The sequence below is a fragment of the Erinaceus europaeus genome, chromosome 13, assembly GCF_950295315.1.
Source record: "Erinaceus europaeus chromosome 13, mEriEur2.1, whole genome shotgun sequence".
In the NCBI taxonomy this organism is placed as follows: Eukaryota; Metazoa; Chordata; class Mammalia; order Eulipotyphla; family Erinaceidae; genus Erinaceus; species Erinaceus europaeus.
In genome coordinates, this window is record NC_080174.1 from 83,053,074 (window position 1) to 83,071,794 (window position 18,721).

At 44.7% G+C, this 18,721-nt stretch overlaps 1 protein-coding gene across 2 annotated transcripts in view; it reads left to right on the plus strand.

Annotated features, from left to right (window-relative positions):
- The window catches only part of PGM1 (phosphoglucomutase 1), an 82,283-nt gene that overhangs the window by 32,341 nt on the left and 31,221 nt on the right, over positions 1–18,721 (plus strand). For both annotated transcript variants that reach the window (XM_007522534.3, XM_007522533.2), the window contains exons 2-5: positions 3,269–3,431; positions 4,097–4,243; positions 7,870–7,995; positions 13,609–13,799. In XM_007522534.3, coding sequence (XP_007522596.1) covers positions 3,269–3,431; positions 4,097–4,243; positions 7,870–7,995; positions 13,609–13,799 — 627 coding nt within the window. The remainder of the gene's footprint in view (positions 1–3,268; positions 3,432–4,096; positions 4,244–7,869; positions 7,996–13,608; positions 13,800–18,721) is intronic.

Sequence of the window (18,721 nt, forward strand, 5' to 3'; positions counted from 1 at the left end):
TGTTTGGTTTTGTCATCATTGGGGCTTCAATGCTCTGAGCTGACTTCTTTAGAGAGGGAAGGAGGGAGGGAGGGAGGGAGGGAGAGAGAGAGAGAGAGATAGAGAGAGGAGGGGGGGTGGGAAAGGAAAGAGGGAAAGCTACCACAGCACCAAAGCTTCCTCTAGTGTGGTAGAGGCTGGGCTCAAACCCAGGCTGTGCATATGGCAAGGTTAGCACACAGATGAACTATCTTACTGGTCTTGCAGGGAACTTTAATGTCCAAAAGAAAACAGACAGTGAGGGCACATACCTTTTATAAAGCCAGTAACTTACTTAGTTCCCAGATCTTTCAACCATAGATAAGGCTAGGAATGAGAGAATATAACTTATTAACATGTGTATAACTAGCAGAACATAAAAATTAATAAAGCAGGTTTTTAAAAAATACCTTTCCCCATTTTATTTATTTTATTTATTTTTATTTTTTATTGTAGTTATTATTGTTGTTATTGATGTCATCGTTGTTGGATAGGACAGAGAGAAACGGAGAGAGGAGGGGAAGACAGAGGGGGAGAGAAAGATAGACACTTGCAGACCTGCTTCACCACTGTGAAGCAACTCCCCTGCAAGTGGGGAGCCGGGCCTCCAACCTGGATCCTTACACCAGTCTTTGCGCTTTGCGCTGCGGGCGCTTAACCCGCTGCGCTACCACCGGACTCCCAACCTTTCCCCATTTTATTGGGAGTGGTTAATGGTTGACACTATAGTTGATAACACATAGGTACAATCTCTCATTTCTCTGTAATGGGTGTTTGCAAGACACTCTCTCCCCCAATCTATGTCCTTTCTACCATAATACACCAGGAGCCCAGAGTCCCTCCTCCATCTCATCCCTCCCCACCCCTCCCCTCCCCACCCCACCCCACCCCACCCCACCCCACCCCATCCCATTTGCTCTGTTTCCAGAATCCTTTGCAAAGCACCCCACCCAGTCTACTTTTCACATTGTGTTTTTCCTTACTGTCCTTGCTTCTTGGGTTCTACCTGTGAGTGGAATCCTTCAGTAGTTGCCCTTCTCTTTCTGGTTTATCTCGCTCAATATGATTCTTTCAAGTTCTGTCCAAGATATGGCAAAGGAGATGAGTCACCATTTTTAGGAACTCTTTTTTCCTTCCTTTCTTCTTTCCATCCTACCTTTCTCTCTTCTGTGTGAAACACAGAAAAGAGGTTGCTGGGAGTCGGGCGGCAACTCAGCAGATTAAGCTCGCGTGGTGCAAAGTGCAAACTCGCAAGCTCGGTTTGAGCCCCCGGCTCCCCACCTGCAGGGGAGTCGCTTCACAGGCGGTGAAGCAGGTCTGCAGGTGTCTGTCTTTCTCTCCCCCTCTCTGTCTTCCCCTCCTCTCTCCATTTCTCTCTGTCCTATCCAACAACAACGACATCAATAACAACAATCATAACTACAACAATAAAACAAGGGCAACAAAAAGGGGAAATAAATAAATAAATAAATAATTTTTTTTTTTTAAAAAAAGAGGTTGCTTTCAATTAAAAGAAAAAAAAAGTTTTTCCACTGCCATGTTTGACTATGAGCTGCTGATCGATCATCTGGTCTTCAGCTTGGGAGTGTGTAGAAGGAAGTCGGGGGTGGGGGGCAGGGGGCAGGACAGGAAGGCAGGCTGGCGAAGGTCTCTCCAATGTGAGACGGCGGGACTTACCTCTCAGTTGGTAGAATGTGGGAACCAGGAAAGGGTTTTTCTTTTTCCCCTTGAATTGGCTGGTGTGTGAGTTTCGAAGTATATTATCTGACGTCTGTTTTAGCCTTTGGGGAGGGCATAATTCAGTGGTACGAATTCACCATGTTCTATGGCCAGCACCACTACCCATTTTTCACTTAAATTGTCAATGGTTATGAGTTATGAGAAAGCAGCGCTTTTTTTTTTTTGTCTTTTTTTTTTTTTCCCCCTCCAGGGTTATCACTGGGGCTCAGTGCCAGCACTATGAATCCACTGCTTCTGGAGGCTATCTTTCCCATTTTGTTGCCCTTGTTGTGGTTGTTGTTGTTGTTATTGGATGGCACAGAGAGAAATCAAGAGAGGAGGGGAGAAAAGGATAGACACCTACAGACCTGCTTCACGGCTTGCGAAGCAACCCTCTTGCAGGTGGGGAGCTGTGGGCTTGAACTGGGATCCTTAGGCCAGTCTTTGCGCTTTGATCCATGTACACTTAATCTGTTGCACTACTGCCCAGCCCCTTGAGAAAGCAGTTTTCATTATTTAATAAATTACTTTTCAATTTCTTTTTCTTTATTTTTATTAGTGATTTACAAAATTATAAGATAACAAGGGTATGATTCCACACCATTCCCACCATTAGAGTTCTGTGTCTCTGGCCTCCTCCAGCAGAGATGACAATAGTCCCCAAGGTTACAGACATGGGTTGATTCTTTCTTTTTATCTTTTTTTTTAAAAAAACATTTATTTATTTATTCCCTTTTGTTGCCCTTGTTGTTTTATTGTTGTAGTTATTATTGTTGTTGTCGTTGTTGGATAGGACAGAGAGAAATAGAGAGAGGAGGGGAAGACAGAGAGGGGGAGAGAAAGATAGACACCTGCAGACCTGCTTCACCGCCTGTGAAGCGACTCCCCTGCAGGTGGGGAGCTGGGGGCTCGAACTGGGATCCTTACGCCGGTCCTTGTGCTTTGCGCCACCTGCGCTTAACCCGCTGCACTACCGCCCGACTCCCTCTTTCTTTCTATCTTATCTATCTATCTATCTATCTATCTCTGTTTTTTGTTTGCTTGCTTGTTTTTGCCCACTTGTATTCACTTCTATGGTCTTGCTTTCACTTCCTAGCTATAGATTTTTTTTTTTCTTAGGGAGTCGGGCTGTAGTGCAGCAGGTTAAGCGCAGGTGGCACAAAGCACAAGGACTGGCATAAGGATCCCGGTTCTAGACCCTGGCTCCCCACCTGCAGAGGAGTCACTTCACAGGCAGTGAAGCAGGTCTGCAGGTGTCTGTCTTTCTCTTCCCCTGTCTTCCCCTCCTCTCTCCATTTCTCTCTGTCCTATCCAACAACAACAACATCAATAACAACAACAGTAACAACTATAACAATAAAATAACAAGGGCAACAAAAGGGAATAAATAAATACTAAAAATAATTTTAAAAAAAGAGAATTAAAAAATAGATTATTTTTTCTTTCTTACCCTATCTGACTGTTCTGGTGCTGCTATGTAGTAACTGGGTTTATGGATGGTCAAGTATGTGTCCTGGACTTTTTCTCCTAGATTGGTCGGTTGGTTATTGGACAGAATGGAATCCTCTCCACCCCTGCTGTATCCTGCATCATCAGAAAGATCAAAGCTATTGGTGGGATCATCCTGACTGCCAGTCACAACCCAGGGGGCCCCAATGGAGATTTTGGCATCAAATTCAACATTTCCAATGGAGGTGAGTACTAGTCTAGCTTTGCCGGTGGGAGACAGACAACCAGGGACTCATGGCTGAGCTGGAAACGCAGTTCAATCTTTATGATGAGTGGGGATGCAGTGCAATCAATCTAATCTCTCTTCATTAGAAAATCCTGTCCTTTCTATCTCCTGAGGCGGAAGTGTCAGGAAGAGGAAGTATGTAGGATAGGGGGTGGGGAGAAGGAAAAAAAGCGTGCAAACCAGTGGGGATTAAACCAGTGCGGGTCTCAAACAAAACATTGATTATGTAAATAGACCACAGCGTTAATCAATGCAAGCAAACCTAACGTGATGATCAAAACAGAAGGGGTCTTAGAAGCAGAATTAGAAGCAGACCAACAGGTGAGTTTGCTGTTGTTTTGAATAAATCAACCACTGAGGCCTTGAGAGGCCTGGGTTCCAATCCTGAGACAGGACGTTCCTTGTTTCCTGTTGAAGAACATGAAATGTTTCTTGTGCTAGAACTGAATAGGAGGAGCCATATGTGAATGACCATTAGCAGGACAACTTCTTTTTGGAAAAAATCTCAATATTTTGTTGGCTGAATGCTGGGAGGGAAAAGTTGAGGAACCCACAAGCTTTGTGTTCATTGTGTTTCCACATGTGTGGCACAAAGGGACCCACTGTTTGCTGCTTGATTTCCAGGTCCTGCTCCTGAAGCCATTACTGATAAAATCTTCCACATCAGCAAGACAATAGAAGAGTATGTGATTTGTCCAGATCTGCAAGTAGACCTTGGAGTTCTGGGAAAGCAGCAATTTGATTTGGAAAACAAGTTCCAACCCTTCACAGGCATGTTGGCTCTCTTCCCCTTCTTGCTCACTACTAACTCCAACTTGAGCAAATTGCTGTTCAGGGCTTGAAGACTATAGGTCTTTAGCACTGGGAAGATTGTTATCACTGGTCTTTCTTGCATGAATTAGCAGACCTGGCTGGAGTTGGGTCTGGGAGTCTAGAGACCAAGAATCTTTGAGGACTGCCTATAGTCATTCTTGTGAGTTGGGTAAACCCTTCCAAATGTCTAGGTCTTAGTTTCTCTTTACTTTTTTTTTAATTTTAATTTCTTTATTGGGGAATTAGTGTTTTATATTCAACAGTAAATACAAAAGTTTGTACATGCATAGTATTTTTAAATTTTCCATATAACAATACAACCTTCTCCTTATTTCTTAAATCATTTTTTTACCTTTTTTTTTTAAATTTTATTTATTTTTCCCTTTTGTTGCCCTTGTTATTTTTATTTCTGTTGTTGTAGTTATTATTGTTGTTGTTAGATAGGACAGAGAGAAATGGAGAGAGGAGGGGAAGACAGAGAGGGGGAGAGAAAGATAGACACCTGCAGACCTGCTTCACTGCCTGTGAAGTGACTCCCCTGCAGGTGGGGGAGCCGGGGGCTTGAACTGGGAGCCTTATGCCCGTCCTTGTGCTTCCTGCCACGTGCGCTTAACCCACTGTGCTACTGCCCAACTCCCTCTTAAATAATCTTTATAGGATTAGAAAATTATAGAGAGCATTCCATATTGCACCCACCACCAAAGTGCCACCCTCTACCATAGTTCTCACAAAACCTTTAGAGATAGTTTGGTTCATTTTTCCCCCCTCTTTTTGAGTTCATGCCATTTAATTACCTATCTTCTATAGACGAGTGAAATCATCCAGTAGTTGTCTTTCACCTCCTTATTTGCTTCACTAAACCTAATCAACTCCAGTTACATTTTTTTGTCCTGAAAGACACAATATCATTTTTAATTGATGAGTAGTATTCAGTTAAGTATATAGCCCATAACTTCTTTGCAAATTTTTTTTAAATCTTTACTTATTAGATAGAGACAGCAAGAAATCAAGAGGGAAAGGGGGTGATAGGGAGAGAGACAGAGAGACACCTGCAGAACTGCTTCACCACTCAAAAAGTATTCCCCCTGCAGGTGGGGACCGGGGACTCGAACCCAGGTCCTTGCACATTGTAATATGTGCGCTCAACCAGGTGCACTACCACCCAGCTCCTACCCCATAACTTCTTTATCTAGTCATTCATTGATGGGCATTTAAATTATTCTTATAATTTTTTAAATTGTGAATAAGGCATCTATGGACATGGGGGTTTATATGTCTATTCAAATTAGTGTTTTCATGTCCTTTAAATATTCTAGGCCTGGGGGAGTCGGGCTGTAGCGCAGCGGGTTAAGTGCAGGTGGCGCAAAGCACAAGGACTGGCATAAGGATCCCGGTTAGAACCCCGGCTCCCCACCTGCAGGGGAGTCGCTTCACAGGCGGTGAAGCAGGTCTGCAGGTGTCTATCTTTCTCTCCTCCTCTCTGACTTCCCCTCCTTTCTCCATTTCTCTCTGTCCTATCCAACAACAACAACAACAACAACAATAACTACAACAATAAAACAACAAGGGCAACAAAAGGGAATAAATAAATAAAATAAATATTTTTTAAAAAAGTTAATCTAAATATTCTAGGCCTTAGTTTCTATCACTGTAAAGTGGACATTCTTGACCAGAGGAGGACATCACTGCATTCATAGCTAACTTTATGTGCCGTACCTTTCCCGTTGCATTATCTCTTTCTGTCCTTACAGTAGTCCTGTGAGGGAAGCACTAAAGACATTCACTTTTTCCAGAGGAGGAAACAAAGGCTAAGAGAAATGAAATAAAAGGTTCAGGTCACATAGTCAATAAGTGGTAAATTAGGATTTAAACTCAGCTGTGAATGGATCGAAAGACGGGGCTTTGATATTTTCCCCTAACCTAATATTTAGTAAAAGTCAAATGAGACCATTTTGGGGGGCTAGATTGAAATATGTTGCATAATGACTGATAAGACTGTGTATCCCACCCCCTCCATTGGAAGGTTCCCTATTCTTTATCCCTTTATGGGGTGCAGAAGGTGGGAGGTCTGGTTTCTGTAATTGAGAATGCACTTTTTCTTAACTGAATTTACCTGAGAGCTGACAAATGCATCCTAATCTTCTGTTACACCTCAAAGACTCAGGAAATACCAGTTGTTTCTTCAGTTTTTAGTGTTTTGAAAGTGACCAGACACCATAAACACAACAGTAAGAGCAGTAATACTACGTTCTTTATAATATTCCTTTAGCAGTGGATGTGAAAATAAATCATTTATATATTTTTTTGCTTTGTATCTTTTTTATTTTAAGCAAGAAGTGATGTGTGTGGGAGGGAAAGAAAGAAATTAAGAGGGAAGGGGCTGGAGAGAGAAAGAGATAGATAGAGAGAGAGAGAGAGAGAGAGCAAGAGAGGACTACAGCACTGCTTCACCACTTGTGGAGCTTATCTCCCTGCAGGTGGGGACTGAGGGTTTGAACCTGGGTACCTGTACATGGTGACACATGCACTTAACCAGGTGTATTACCACCTGGCCCTTCTGCTTTTTTTTTTTGCCTCCAAAGTTATCACTGGGGCTCGGTGCTTGCACTATGAATCCACTGCTCCTGGAGGCTATTTCCCCCCCCCCTTTGTTGCCCTTGTTTTATCATTGTTGTTATTATTGTTGTCATTATTGTGTTATTATTGTTGGAGAGGGCAATGAGAAATGGAGAGAGGAGGGGAAGACAGAGAGGGGGAGAGAAAGACAGACACCTGCAGACCTGCTTCACTGCCTGTGAAGTGACTCCCCTGCAGGTGGGGAGCCGGGGGCTTGAACCAGGATCCTTATACCAGTCCTTGTGCTTCGTGCCACGTTCTCTAAACCCACTGTGCTACCGCCCAGCCCCTGCCCTTCTGCTTTTTATCTGTAATTCTTGATGGCAGTATATATGGGAAAAGAGAAGAGGAGGAAAGGTGCATTCCCTGTTATCTGTGACTCAAAATAGACTCCTCGGAGATATGTCCAGACAATCAGTGTGTCAGACAGTGACCATTAGGCTTTTTTTCACCTAATTACCATTAGCTGTGTCTCACCCTAGCGATATGGGCAAATTACTAAAGTGTTTCCAGCCTTGATCTTCCTCTTCTATAAAAGTGGGCAAATAAACATTTATCTATTAAGGGAATTGTTACTTTTGAGCAAAATATCATATAAAAGCTTCAACATATTAGAGCTGCTCCCTAGTTGTCCTTTAGAAATACAGGGGGTGTTGGGGGCAGGCGGTGGCACACTTGGTTAAGCACTCACATTACAGTGCACATGGACCCAGGTTCAAGTCCCTGGTCCCCGCCGGCAGGGGGAAGGCTTCATGAGTAGTGAAACAGGGCTGCAGGTGTCTCTCTCCCTCTTTACCTCCCCCTCCCCTCTCAATTTCTCTCAGAAAGAAAGAAAGAAAGAAAGAAAGAAAGAAAGAAAGAAAGAAATAAAAAAAGTGTTCAGATTTATAACAATATAATTACTTCAGGGGATAACATTTACTTATGAACCTCTTTCCTCCATCTTTTCATGTTGCCTGTTCTCACAGTGGAAATAGTGGATTCGGTGGAAGCTTATGCTACAATGCTGAGGAACATCTTTGATTTCAGTGCTCTGAAAGAACTGCTTTCTGGTCCAAATCGACTGAAGATCCGTATCGATGCCATGCATGGAGGTATGGAGTCTTTTTTCCTCAGTGTCCTTTTCCTCAGCCATGGGAAGCTGGGCTCTGTTGTATGTATGCATTCCGATGTTTCTCGTGCCTCCTCTCAGGGCTCTCTCTGACCATCTTTACACAGTCGTTTTGCAGCCGTTCCAGAGCAGTGTTCACACAGATAAAAATCTAATTTGTGTGCAGCAAAAAATAGCAGAGACACTCCCCAGGGTCAGGTGGTGTGAAGGTCAGTGTTTCCATATTAAGCACCCAGTTTGGAGTAACATGCAAATGTTTTGCAGAGTCCTTCTCCTACTCGGAAGATACCTTACATGCTTCCTAAACACCCCAGCTGCTGAGGTGCCCACACTTCCTAGATGTAGTAAACACACTCCTGAACCTTTCCCCCCTTGCCACCTGTGCCTCTTTTGGGAAGCGGAGGAGAGCACCATGGGGCTTACAGTCAGAAGCCACAGGATGTGTATTTCTCCCTCTTCTTCCTATGTGGGGCTTGTGACGAGGCTGGCTGAGATGACAGTGGCATTGACAACCGGAACTAAGAGATTTTTCTCTCTTGTAGATTTACGGGAATGCCTGAAAACTTGTTTGGCTTCACATTAGAATTTTAAGAATTTTTGTGGGGCCAGGATTTCCTCTGGTTTTAGAATCCAGTTGTCTGCCTGGTTGGGGCACCTACCGTGCTACTCAACTCAGAGCCTCCCTTTCTACTGCAAATCCATGATTAGAAACCAAAAACAAAAAAACAAAGCCCTGTAGGCTATACTCTTCCATCCTTGGAGCTTCTCCCTCTGGGATCCTAACTTGTCTCACAGAATGGACTTCCTCCCTTAATCAGACAAAGGAAAAGCTATTCTGTCATTTCAAACTGTTCAGCAGACACTTGTAGAGCAGTTTCTACCTGGACGCCTGAGGAGTAGGCAGGAACTCGGCTGATGACTTCCTTCAAAGGGCTTCCGGCTCTTGTGGAAATGAGGTGGGTCAACAGCTAACCACATGCAGGCTGTTGCTTCATGGCCCAGGTGAAACACACACACACACATACACACACACACACACACACACACACCCGCCCTCCATACATACACACACACACACACACCCGCCCTCCATACACACACACACACCCGCCCTCCATACACACACACACACACCCGCCCTCCATACACACACACACACACACACACACACACCCGCCCTCCATACACACACACACACATACACCCGCCCTTCATACACACACACACACCTGCCCTCCATACACACACACACACACACCCGCCCTCCACACACACACACACACACACCCGCCCTCCATACACACACACACACATACACCCGCCCTTCATACACACACACACACCTGCCCTCCATACACACACACACACACACCCGCCCTCCACACACACACACACACACACCCGCCCTCCATACACACACACACATACACACACACACACACACACACACACACACACACACACACACACCCGCCCTCCTTGCAGAGAGCAGAGAGAGGCCCCAGAAAGAGGCAAGTTATTCACCACTGGTAGGTAGCAATGTGAACAGACAAGGAACTTATTTCTGGGGCATTGATTCAGACAATCTCAAGATGACTAGTTGTCAGAACAGCCCCCTTCCCCATCACCAAAGTTCAAAGTTTTATGTATATATATTTTTTTATTTTTATTTATTCCCTTTTGTTACCCTTATTTTTTTTATTGTTGTAGTTATTATTGATGTTGTCGTTGTTGGATAGGACAGAGAGAAATGGAGAGAGGAGAGGAAGACAGAGAGGGGGAGAGAAAGACAGACACCTGCAAACCTGCTTCACCACTTGTGAAGCGACTCCCCTGCAGGTGGGGAGCCAGGGACTTGAACCAGGATCCTCACGCTGGTCCTTGTGCTTTGCACCACGTGCACTTAACCCGCTGCGCTACTGCCTGACTCCCTAAAGGTTTTTTTAAATGTATTGTTCCTTCTATTATTATTATTTATTGCAGCCAGGATTAGCTGGGGACCGGTGCCAGCATGATGAATCTATTGCTCCTAGCGGCCATTTCCCCCCTGTTTTGTTTCTGTTTTAGATGATAGAGTGATGAGAAATTGAAGGGGGAGGGGGACATAGAGAGGGAGAGAAAAAGACAGATACCTGCAGACCTGCTTCACCGCCTGTGAAACCTCCCCCTGCAGGTGGGGAGCCGGGACTCAAACACAAGCCGGTTACATGTGTTCTTCACCAGCCGCACCACCACCTGACCCCCAGCTCAAAGCTTTTTTTAAAAAATTTATTTGTAAAAAGGAAACACTGACAAAACCATAGGATAAGAGGGGTACAACTCCACACAATTCCCACCACCAAAACTCCATATCCCCTCCCCTCCCCTGATACACTTTCCTATTCTTTATCCCTCTGGGAGTATGGACCCAGGGTCATTATGGGGTGCGGAAGGTGGAAGGTCTGACTTCTGTAATTGCTTCTCCACTGAACATGGACATTGATAGGTCGATCCATACTCGCAGCCTGTCTCTCTCTTTCCCTAGTGGGGCAGGGATCTGGGGAGGTGGGGCTCCAGGACACATTGGTGGGTCATCTGCCCAAGGAAGTCCAGTTGGCATCATGGTATCATCTGGAACCTGGTGGCTGAAAAAGAGTTAAGATATAGAGCAGAGCAAATTGTTGACTAATCAGGAACCTAAAGGCAAGAATATTGCAGATGAAGATTTGGGGTCTCTGTTTTGGAAAAAGCTAGTAGTTCTGTTTTAGGTCTATTCCAAGGGGCCCATGACTGTACTAGCTTTTGCCTGAGCTTGACATCTAACATGCAGGTGACCTAAGTTATTGTCTGGGGAGATGGTGTCATAGTTGGAAAAAGGACTAGAAATCTGGATCAGGGAAGAGAGTAGCTCCCAGATATGGGGAAAGTATATAAATATTGTTAACTGTAAACCCCACCAGTTTGATCCGGGACCCATATTCAGCTCAGCAGAAATTCTATTTCAATGAAAGAGCTTTTTAACTGAGGCAAATCCAAAGCAGCACAGCCATATCCTTATGGAGCAGTTTGGCTATATCCATCTCTTCCATGTAATTATTGTTTCTAGAGCCTTTGCCTATCTTCTTCAAGATAAGTAAGTTATGGGAGTCGGGCGGTAGCACAGCGGTTTAAGCGCAGGTGGCCTGAAGTGCAAGGACCAGCAAAAGGAACCCAGTTTGAGCCCCCATCTCCCCACCTTCAGGGGAGTTGATTCACAGGCGGTGAAGCAGGTCTGCAGGTGTCTGTCTTTCTCTCCCCCTCTATGTCTTCCCCTCCTCTCTCCATTTCTCTCTGTCCTATCCAACAATGATGACATCAATAACAGCAACAATAATAACTACAACAATAAAACATAAGGGCAACAAAAGGGAACCAAAGAAAAAGGTAAGTAAGTTATATTAAATGTCACTGGAAAGTTTATGACCAGTTTTTCCTGCTGTTCAACGTTGTGGCACTGTTTTCTGTACTGTGTTAAGTAATTTTGTCAGATACCTTGATATAATAAGTCAGAGGTCTGAATTTCTGTGTCCACTCCTCCTAGCTATGTAAGTGGGGCATATTGGAGGTTCATCTTAGGATCTCAGTTTCCTTATTAGTGGTGATAATCAAAACACAAACATTTCTTTTCTTCTTTTTTTTTTTTTCCCCTCCAGGGTTATTGCTGGGATTTGGTGCCTGCACCACAAATCCACTGCTCCTGGAGACCATTTTTTCCCCTTTTGTTGCCCTTGTTGTTTTATCATTGTTGTGGTTATTATTATTATTGTTGTTGCTGTCATTGGATAGGACAGAGAAGGGGAGAGAAAGATAGACACCTGCAGACCTGCTTCACTGCCTGTGAAGCTACTTCCCTGCAGGTGGGGAGCCAGAGGCTCGAACTTACGCCAGTCCTTGTGCTTTGTGCCACGTGTGCTTAACCTGCTGCGCTACTGCCCGACTCCCAACACAAACATTTCTAACATATATGCCGGGGCTTCATACCTGTAATGATGCTGTTGTCAGTACTTCCTTTACGTCTCTTTAGTCATTTAATCCTCACATCAGCCAGTTAGGTAGCTGTTGTGATTACCCTCACTTTCCCAAGTTAGACAGCCAGATCTGAAGCCAGATGCTCTGGTTCCATAGTCAAGCTTCTTAACCACTGGGCTGTATCACCTCATAGGCTTTTATTTATTTATTTCCTAAATTTAAAAAAAATTATATTTATTTATTTTCCCTTTTGTTGTCCTTGGTTTTTTTTAATTGTTGTAGTTATTATTGTTGTTGTTATTGATGTCGTCGTTGTTGGATAGGACAGAGAGAAATGGAGAGAGGAGGGGAAGACAGAGAGGGGGAGAGAAAGATAGACACCTGCAGACCTGCTTCACCGCCTGTGAAACGACTCTCCTGTAGGTGGGAAGCCGGGGACTCAAACCGGGATCTTTATGTCGGTTCTTGTGCTTTGTTCTATTATTATTATTATTTTTTAAAATACAAGATTGTAGGAAAAGAGGGGTACAACTCCACACAGTTCCCACCACCAGAACTCTGCATCCCATCCCCTCCATTGGAAGCTTCCCTATTCTCTATCCCTTTGGGAGTATGGACCCAGGATCATTATGAGGTGCAGAAGGTAGAAGGTCTGGCTTCTGTAATTGCTTCTCCACTGGACATGGGCGTTGGCAGTTCGAACCTTTTTTGAAAGGATTGAGTAAGAGAGAAACTGAGAAACATCTGGCACAAATGTGTGGTAGAGCCTTCATAATGGTAAACTCCCTCTGCCACTCTGTCCTCCATGAAACTGCACTCACCTTTTTGTCTTACTCTCTCATAATAATTCCCCATCCCCCCCCCCCCCCCACTCAGGGGCTTCACTGCTCCAGGTCAGCTGTTTCAGATAGAAACAGAGGGTGGGCTGGAAAAACTCCATAGCACCAAAACTTCGTCCCGTGCTGTAGGGGCCAGGTTTGAACCTGGGGCACAGGCATATCAAAACGGACATGCTCCCAGCTGAGCTGTATTGCTGTTCTGTCTCATTCTTTTTCTTTCTTTAGCTCCTCCTTCCGTCCTTCTTTCCTACCTCTCTTCCTTCCTTCCTTCCTTCCTTCCTTCCTTCCTTTCTTTCTTTCTCTCTTTCTTTCTTTCCTCCTTCCTCTTCCTTCCTTCATCCCTTCCTTTCAACTTGATTATCACTAGGCTCCATGTATGTGTAATGCTGCTGTTTCTGGCAGCCAATTCCCCCCTTCTTTTTATAGAAGGAGAGAGAGGGAGAGAGAGAGAGAGAGGGAGAGAGAGAGAGAGAGAGAGAGAGAGACTTGCAGCACTGTTCTCTCATTTGTAAAGTTTCCACCCTGCAGGTGGGGAATGGGGACTTGAACTTAGGTCCTTGTGCCTGATGATGCACATTATACCAAGTGAGCTACCACTGGCCACCTTGTTGTTATTTTTCTGCGCAACTATCTACTTCAGTCTGATTTGCCTCTTCACTGGCCTCTGAATGCACTTTCTTATTGTTCTTGACGTTCTCCACACCTCCTGTACTGACCCTTGCACGCATTACTGGTTCTTTTTTCCTGACACCTTAATTTGTGCTCCACAGTTGTGGGACCGTATGTAAAGAAGATCCTCTGTGAAGAACTTGGTGCTCCTGCAAACTCAGCAGTTAACTGTGTCCCCCTAGAGGACTTCGGAGGCCACCACCCTGACCCCAACCTCACCTATGCTGCTGACCTGGTAGAGACTATGAAGACGGGAGAGCATGACTTTGGAGCTGCTTTTGATGGAGATGGGGTGGGTACAAGTGCTTAAGGTGAACTCTGCTGCAAGTAGAGCAGCTCTGACACATGGGGGCGGATGGGCACCTGTGACCGGGCCTTCTCATCCTATTGAGTGGCATCAAAGACCCCTTAGCACCTGACAGTGGGGCTGAGTTATTAAAAGTCCCTCTTAGGGAGTCCACTGGTAGCGCAGTGGGTTAAGCGCTGGTGGCGCAAAGCGCAAGGACACGTGTAAGGATCCTGGTTCGAGCCCCCGGCTCCCCACCTGCAGGGGAGTCGCTTCACGGGCGGTGAAGCAGGTCTGCAGGTGTCTGTCTTTCTCTCCCCATCTCTGTTTTCCCCTCCTCTCTCCATTTCTCTCTGTCCTATCCAACAACGACGACACCAATAATAACTACAACAATAAAACAACCAGGGCAACAAAAGGGAATAAAGAAATATATATATATAAAAAGTCCCTCTTGAACAGAAATCAGAGTCCGCAAAGTTTCCACTGGGTTTAAGTCTAGATATTCATGCTTGCTAATAGGGGCATGATGAGGATGAAATGACTGGTACCTCATGAGCTACAGATAGGAGAGAGAGAGAGAGAGGAAAACCTCAACACTAAGGCTTCCTTCAGTGTAGTGGGGGCTGGGCTTGAACCTGAGTCATGCCTCCAGCAAAGCAATACACTTTCCATGTGAGCTATTTCTCTGGCCCTCTGGCTTGCTTCTCGATAGCTGTCCTAAGGCAGTGTTTTGGCCCTCAGTCACCAGTAGCTATTCAGCCTCTGAAAAGGGCTTGGGTTTCTACTCATTTATTCATTCACATTACCTAGATGGTGAAACTATAATGAGATCACCTTCTACCCTTTTCTTCAGCTAGCATTTTTAATATATAGACTGTTTAGGCTGGAAAATATTTGACAGACAGGGAGGAGATATGTTTTAATCAGGTTTATAGCTTTGATAGCTCAGGGATAGTATGTGTCACACATCTTTACTTAGTTGAAAATAGGCTTTTTTTTGTTTAACATTTTATCCAGGGTTATTGCCGGGGCTCAGTGCCTGTGCTATGAATCCACTGCTCCTGGAGCTCATATTTTTCCATTGTTGTTACATAGGACAGAGAGAAATTGAGAGAGAAGGGGAAGACATAGAGGGACGGAGAAAGACACCTGCAGACCTGCTTTACTGCTTGTGGAGTGAACCCCTACAGGTGGGGAGCCGGGGGCTCAAACTGAGATCCTTGCACCTGTCCTTGCACTCCACACTATGTGCGTTAACCCGGTGCGCTACCCCGTTACTTGTTTTTTTATCATTAGCTAGAATCCACTATTTCTTTAAAAGTCATTTTTTTCCCTTTAAGATGTTGAGAAGTTGCAGGGGTCCTAGTAGATATTGCTTTACTATTTTTTATTTATAAAAAGGAAACACTGACAGAACCATAGGAGAAGAGGGGTACAACTCCACACAATTTCACCATCAGAACTCTGTATCCCTTCCCCTCCCTGAACGCTTTCCTATTCTTTATCCCTCTGGGAGTATGGGCCCAAGGTCATTGTGGATGCAGAAGGTGGAAGGTCTGGCTTCTGTAATTGTTTCCCCGCTAAACATGAGCATTGACAGGTCGATCCATACTCCCACACAGTCTCTCTCTTTCCCTAGTGAGGCGGGGCTTTGGGGAAGCGGGGTTCCAGGACACATTGGTGATGTTGTCTGTCCAGGGAAGTCTGGTTGGCATCATGCTGGCATCTGGAACCTGGTGGCTGAAAAGAGAGTTAACATATAAAGCCAAACAAGTTGTTGACTAGTCATGAACCTAAAGACTGGAATAGTGCAGATGAAGAGTTGGGGGGGGGGGGCTCCATTTTGTAGATAGCTAGTAGGCATATTTTACTTAAATTACAAAGGGACTGTGACTATACTAGTTTTTTTTTTCTCCTGAGCCTGAAATATGATATGCAGGTGGATCCGAGTTATTGTCTGGGGAGATGATGTCATGGTTGGTAAAAAGGATTAGAATGCTGGATCAGGGAAGAGAGTAGCTCCCAAATATGGGAAAGGTGTATAAATATTGTTGACTGTAAACTCCATCGATTTGATGTGATCTGGGGTCCATATTCAGCTTAAGAGCCTATGTGACCTCTGCATCCCTGTAGATCTGAGCTCACATTCTGTGGTCATGAGTAGGAACATTCCAAGCTGCCCCAATATCAGAACCCATCTTCCTCAGCTGTAGCATAGAGTATATTGTCCAGCCTCCCTTCGGAGGATGGAACATTCTCTACCATTGTTGATCCAAGTTGAGGGCAAGGTCCTATGGGGACCCACAAAGGGGTCTATTGTATTGTTCCTGATAGAGATGACTGATAACATTGGAGAGAGGGATTTATTCGAGGTCTAGGCCCATCATGTCTGTGTGGGAATCTCAGGACTCCTTGACTAGGGCGCCAGCTGTTGGGGTGGCCTGATAGTGACTAAAGAATCATTGTTAAAGTATGCCAGTCTCTTATTCAGCTTTTGCAGTCCTTGCTTTGATAAGGTTAGTCTTGGATTGAGTGAGGGAAATGTAATAGGAAGTAGGTGAGGAGGGTATCTAAGTCTAAGTAGACACTATTTCATTATGAACTTTATACTGACTCACTGCAGACTATTGTGTACTTTTGCTTTCAGGTATATATTTTGCCCTTATTTATGGATACATGTGAACATATGTTCTATCTCATGGGACCTGGTCTATATCTAGATTTTGGAACTTTGTTAGGAAGTGAACCATTTGGAATGGAATTAGAGAATACTATGAAAGGAAAGGTCTCACCTGAGTAATGAGGCTGAAGGGTTGACATTCCACTCCTGCTGTCTCTGGACACAGTCTAAAGTGAAGCATGCTGGGGTGGTATTCGTTGTGTGCTTTACTTGTTTTTAAGTTCTACTTTATTTTATTGTTATTTTTTGCCTCCAGAGTTATCACTGTGCCTGCACTAAGAATCCACTGCTCCTGGAGGCCATTTTTCCCATTTTTGTTGCTCTAGTTGTTGTTATTATTATTACTGATATTATTGTTGTTGTTACTGATGTTGTTGTTGGATAGGACAAAGAGAAATCAAGAGAGGAGGAGAGAAATATAGACACCTGCAGACCTGCTTTACCACTGTGAAGTGACCCCCTTGCAGGTGCAGAACAGGGGGCTCAAACCAGCATCCTTATGGTGGTCCTCGTGCTTCATGCCATGTATGCTTAACCCACTGTGCTACCACTCCAGTCCTAATTTTATTTTATTTTTTATTTATAAAAAGAAGACACTGACAAAAACCATAGGATAAGAGGGGTACAACTCCACACAATTCCCACCACCAGAATTCCGTTTCTCATCCCCTTCCATGATAGCTCTCCTTTTTTTTTTTTCTTTGCGCTTCTAGGGTTATTGCTGGGGCTCGGTGCCTACACTACAAATCCACTGCTCCTGGAGGCTATTTTTTCCCTTTTTGTTTCCCTTGTTGTTTATCGTTGTTGTTATTATTTTTGTCATTGTTGTTGGATAGGACAGAGAGAAATTGAGAGAGAAGGGAAAGACATAGAGGGGGAGAGAGAAGGATAGACACCTGCAGACTTGCTTCACTGCCTGTGAATCTACCCCTATCTAGGTGGGGAGTCCGGGGCTTGAACCGGGATCCTATGCCAGTTCTTGCTCTTCATGTCATGTGCGCTTAACCCTCTGTACCACCTCCTGGCCCCCGGTTTTCTATTCTTTATCCCCCTGAGAGTATGGACCCAAGTCATTATGGGGTACAGAAGGTGGGAGGTCTGTGAGAAAGAGAGAGAGAATCAGAAAAAGCAAAACAAACAAAAACCTGAACATCATTTTGCCCCATGCAATGCTAGAGGTCAAACTTGAAACTTCCTGCTTGGAAACCCAACACTAGACATTCACCACTTCCTGGACCATGGCATTGCTTTTCTTTCTTTTTTTCTTTTTTAGTATTTATTTCCTTTTGTTGCCCTTGTTGTTTTATTATTGTTGTTATTGATGTCATCGTTGTTGGATAGGACAGAGAGAAATGGAGAGAGGAAGGGAAGACAGAGAGAGGGAGAGAAAGACAGACACCTGCAGACCTGCTTCACCGCCTGTGAAGTGACTCCCCTGCAGGTGGGGAGCCGGGGGCTTGAACCAGGATCCTTATACCAGTCCTTGCGCCTGCACCACCTGCGCTTAACCCACTGCGCTACCGCCTGACTCCTTTCTTTTTTTTTCTAAAGATTTTATTTACTTATTAATGAGAAAGATGGAGAGACAGAGAGAGAGAGAGAGAGAGAGAGAGAGGGAGAAGGAGAAGAGGAGAGAGAAAGAACCAGACATCACTCAGGTACATGTGCTGCCAGGGATCGAACTCAGGACCTCCTGCTTGGGAGTCCAATGCTTTAAGACCATGACATTGCTTTTCAGTGCATCTGTCTAATTCAGTGCATGATGAGGGTGTTTCTTCTCCACACTCTCCTTAATTCCTTCCTTCTCCTGAGGCACTAAGGAAATTGTGAAGGTGGCCACCTGTCTTGTTGAGTACTGCACCAAATGGAGAGAACAAGGATTGTGAAGTTTTTCTCTCGGATAAAAAAAACAAAAGTATCTGCTTTGTTCTCTGAAGGTTGCTCGGTCCCCTCACTTAGCATCTGTGTGAGCAGCCAGCATCCCTTCTCTCCCTGTGATTCTCCCCTTTCCTTGGAGAGAGAGATGATTGGTTGCAGAGTTTGGGGGTCTAGGAGGTTAAAGTCAGTGGCCTCTGGAGGGAGAACAGAACATTCCAATCACGGGGCGTTTGTCCTTGCTTTCTAATTGCAAGCAGTTTTAGCTCTTTGGCATCAAGGTCCTTTTGGCCTGGCGGTGCTGCTATACAGACTCGTTAGCAGTACCATCCAGAAGTTACAGTCCAGTCAGGAGAAATGCCGCGTCTCA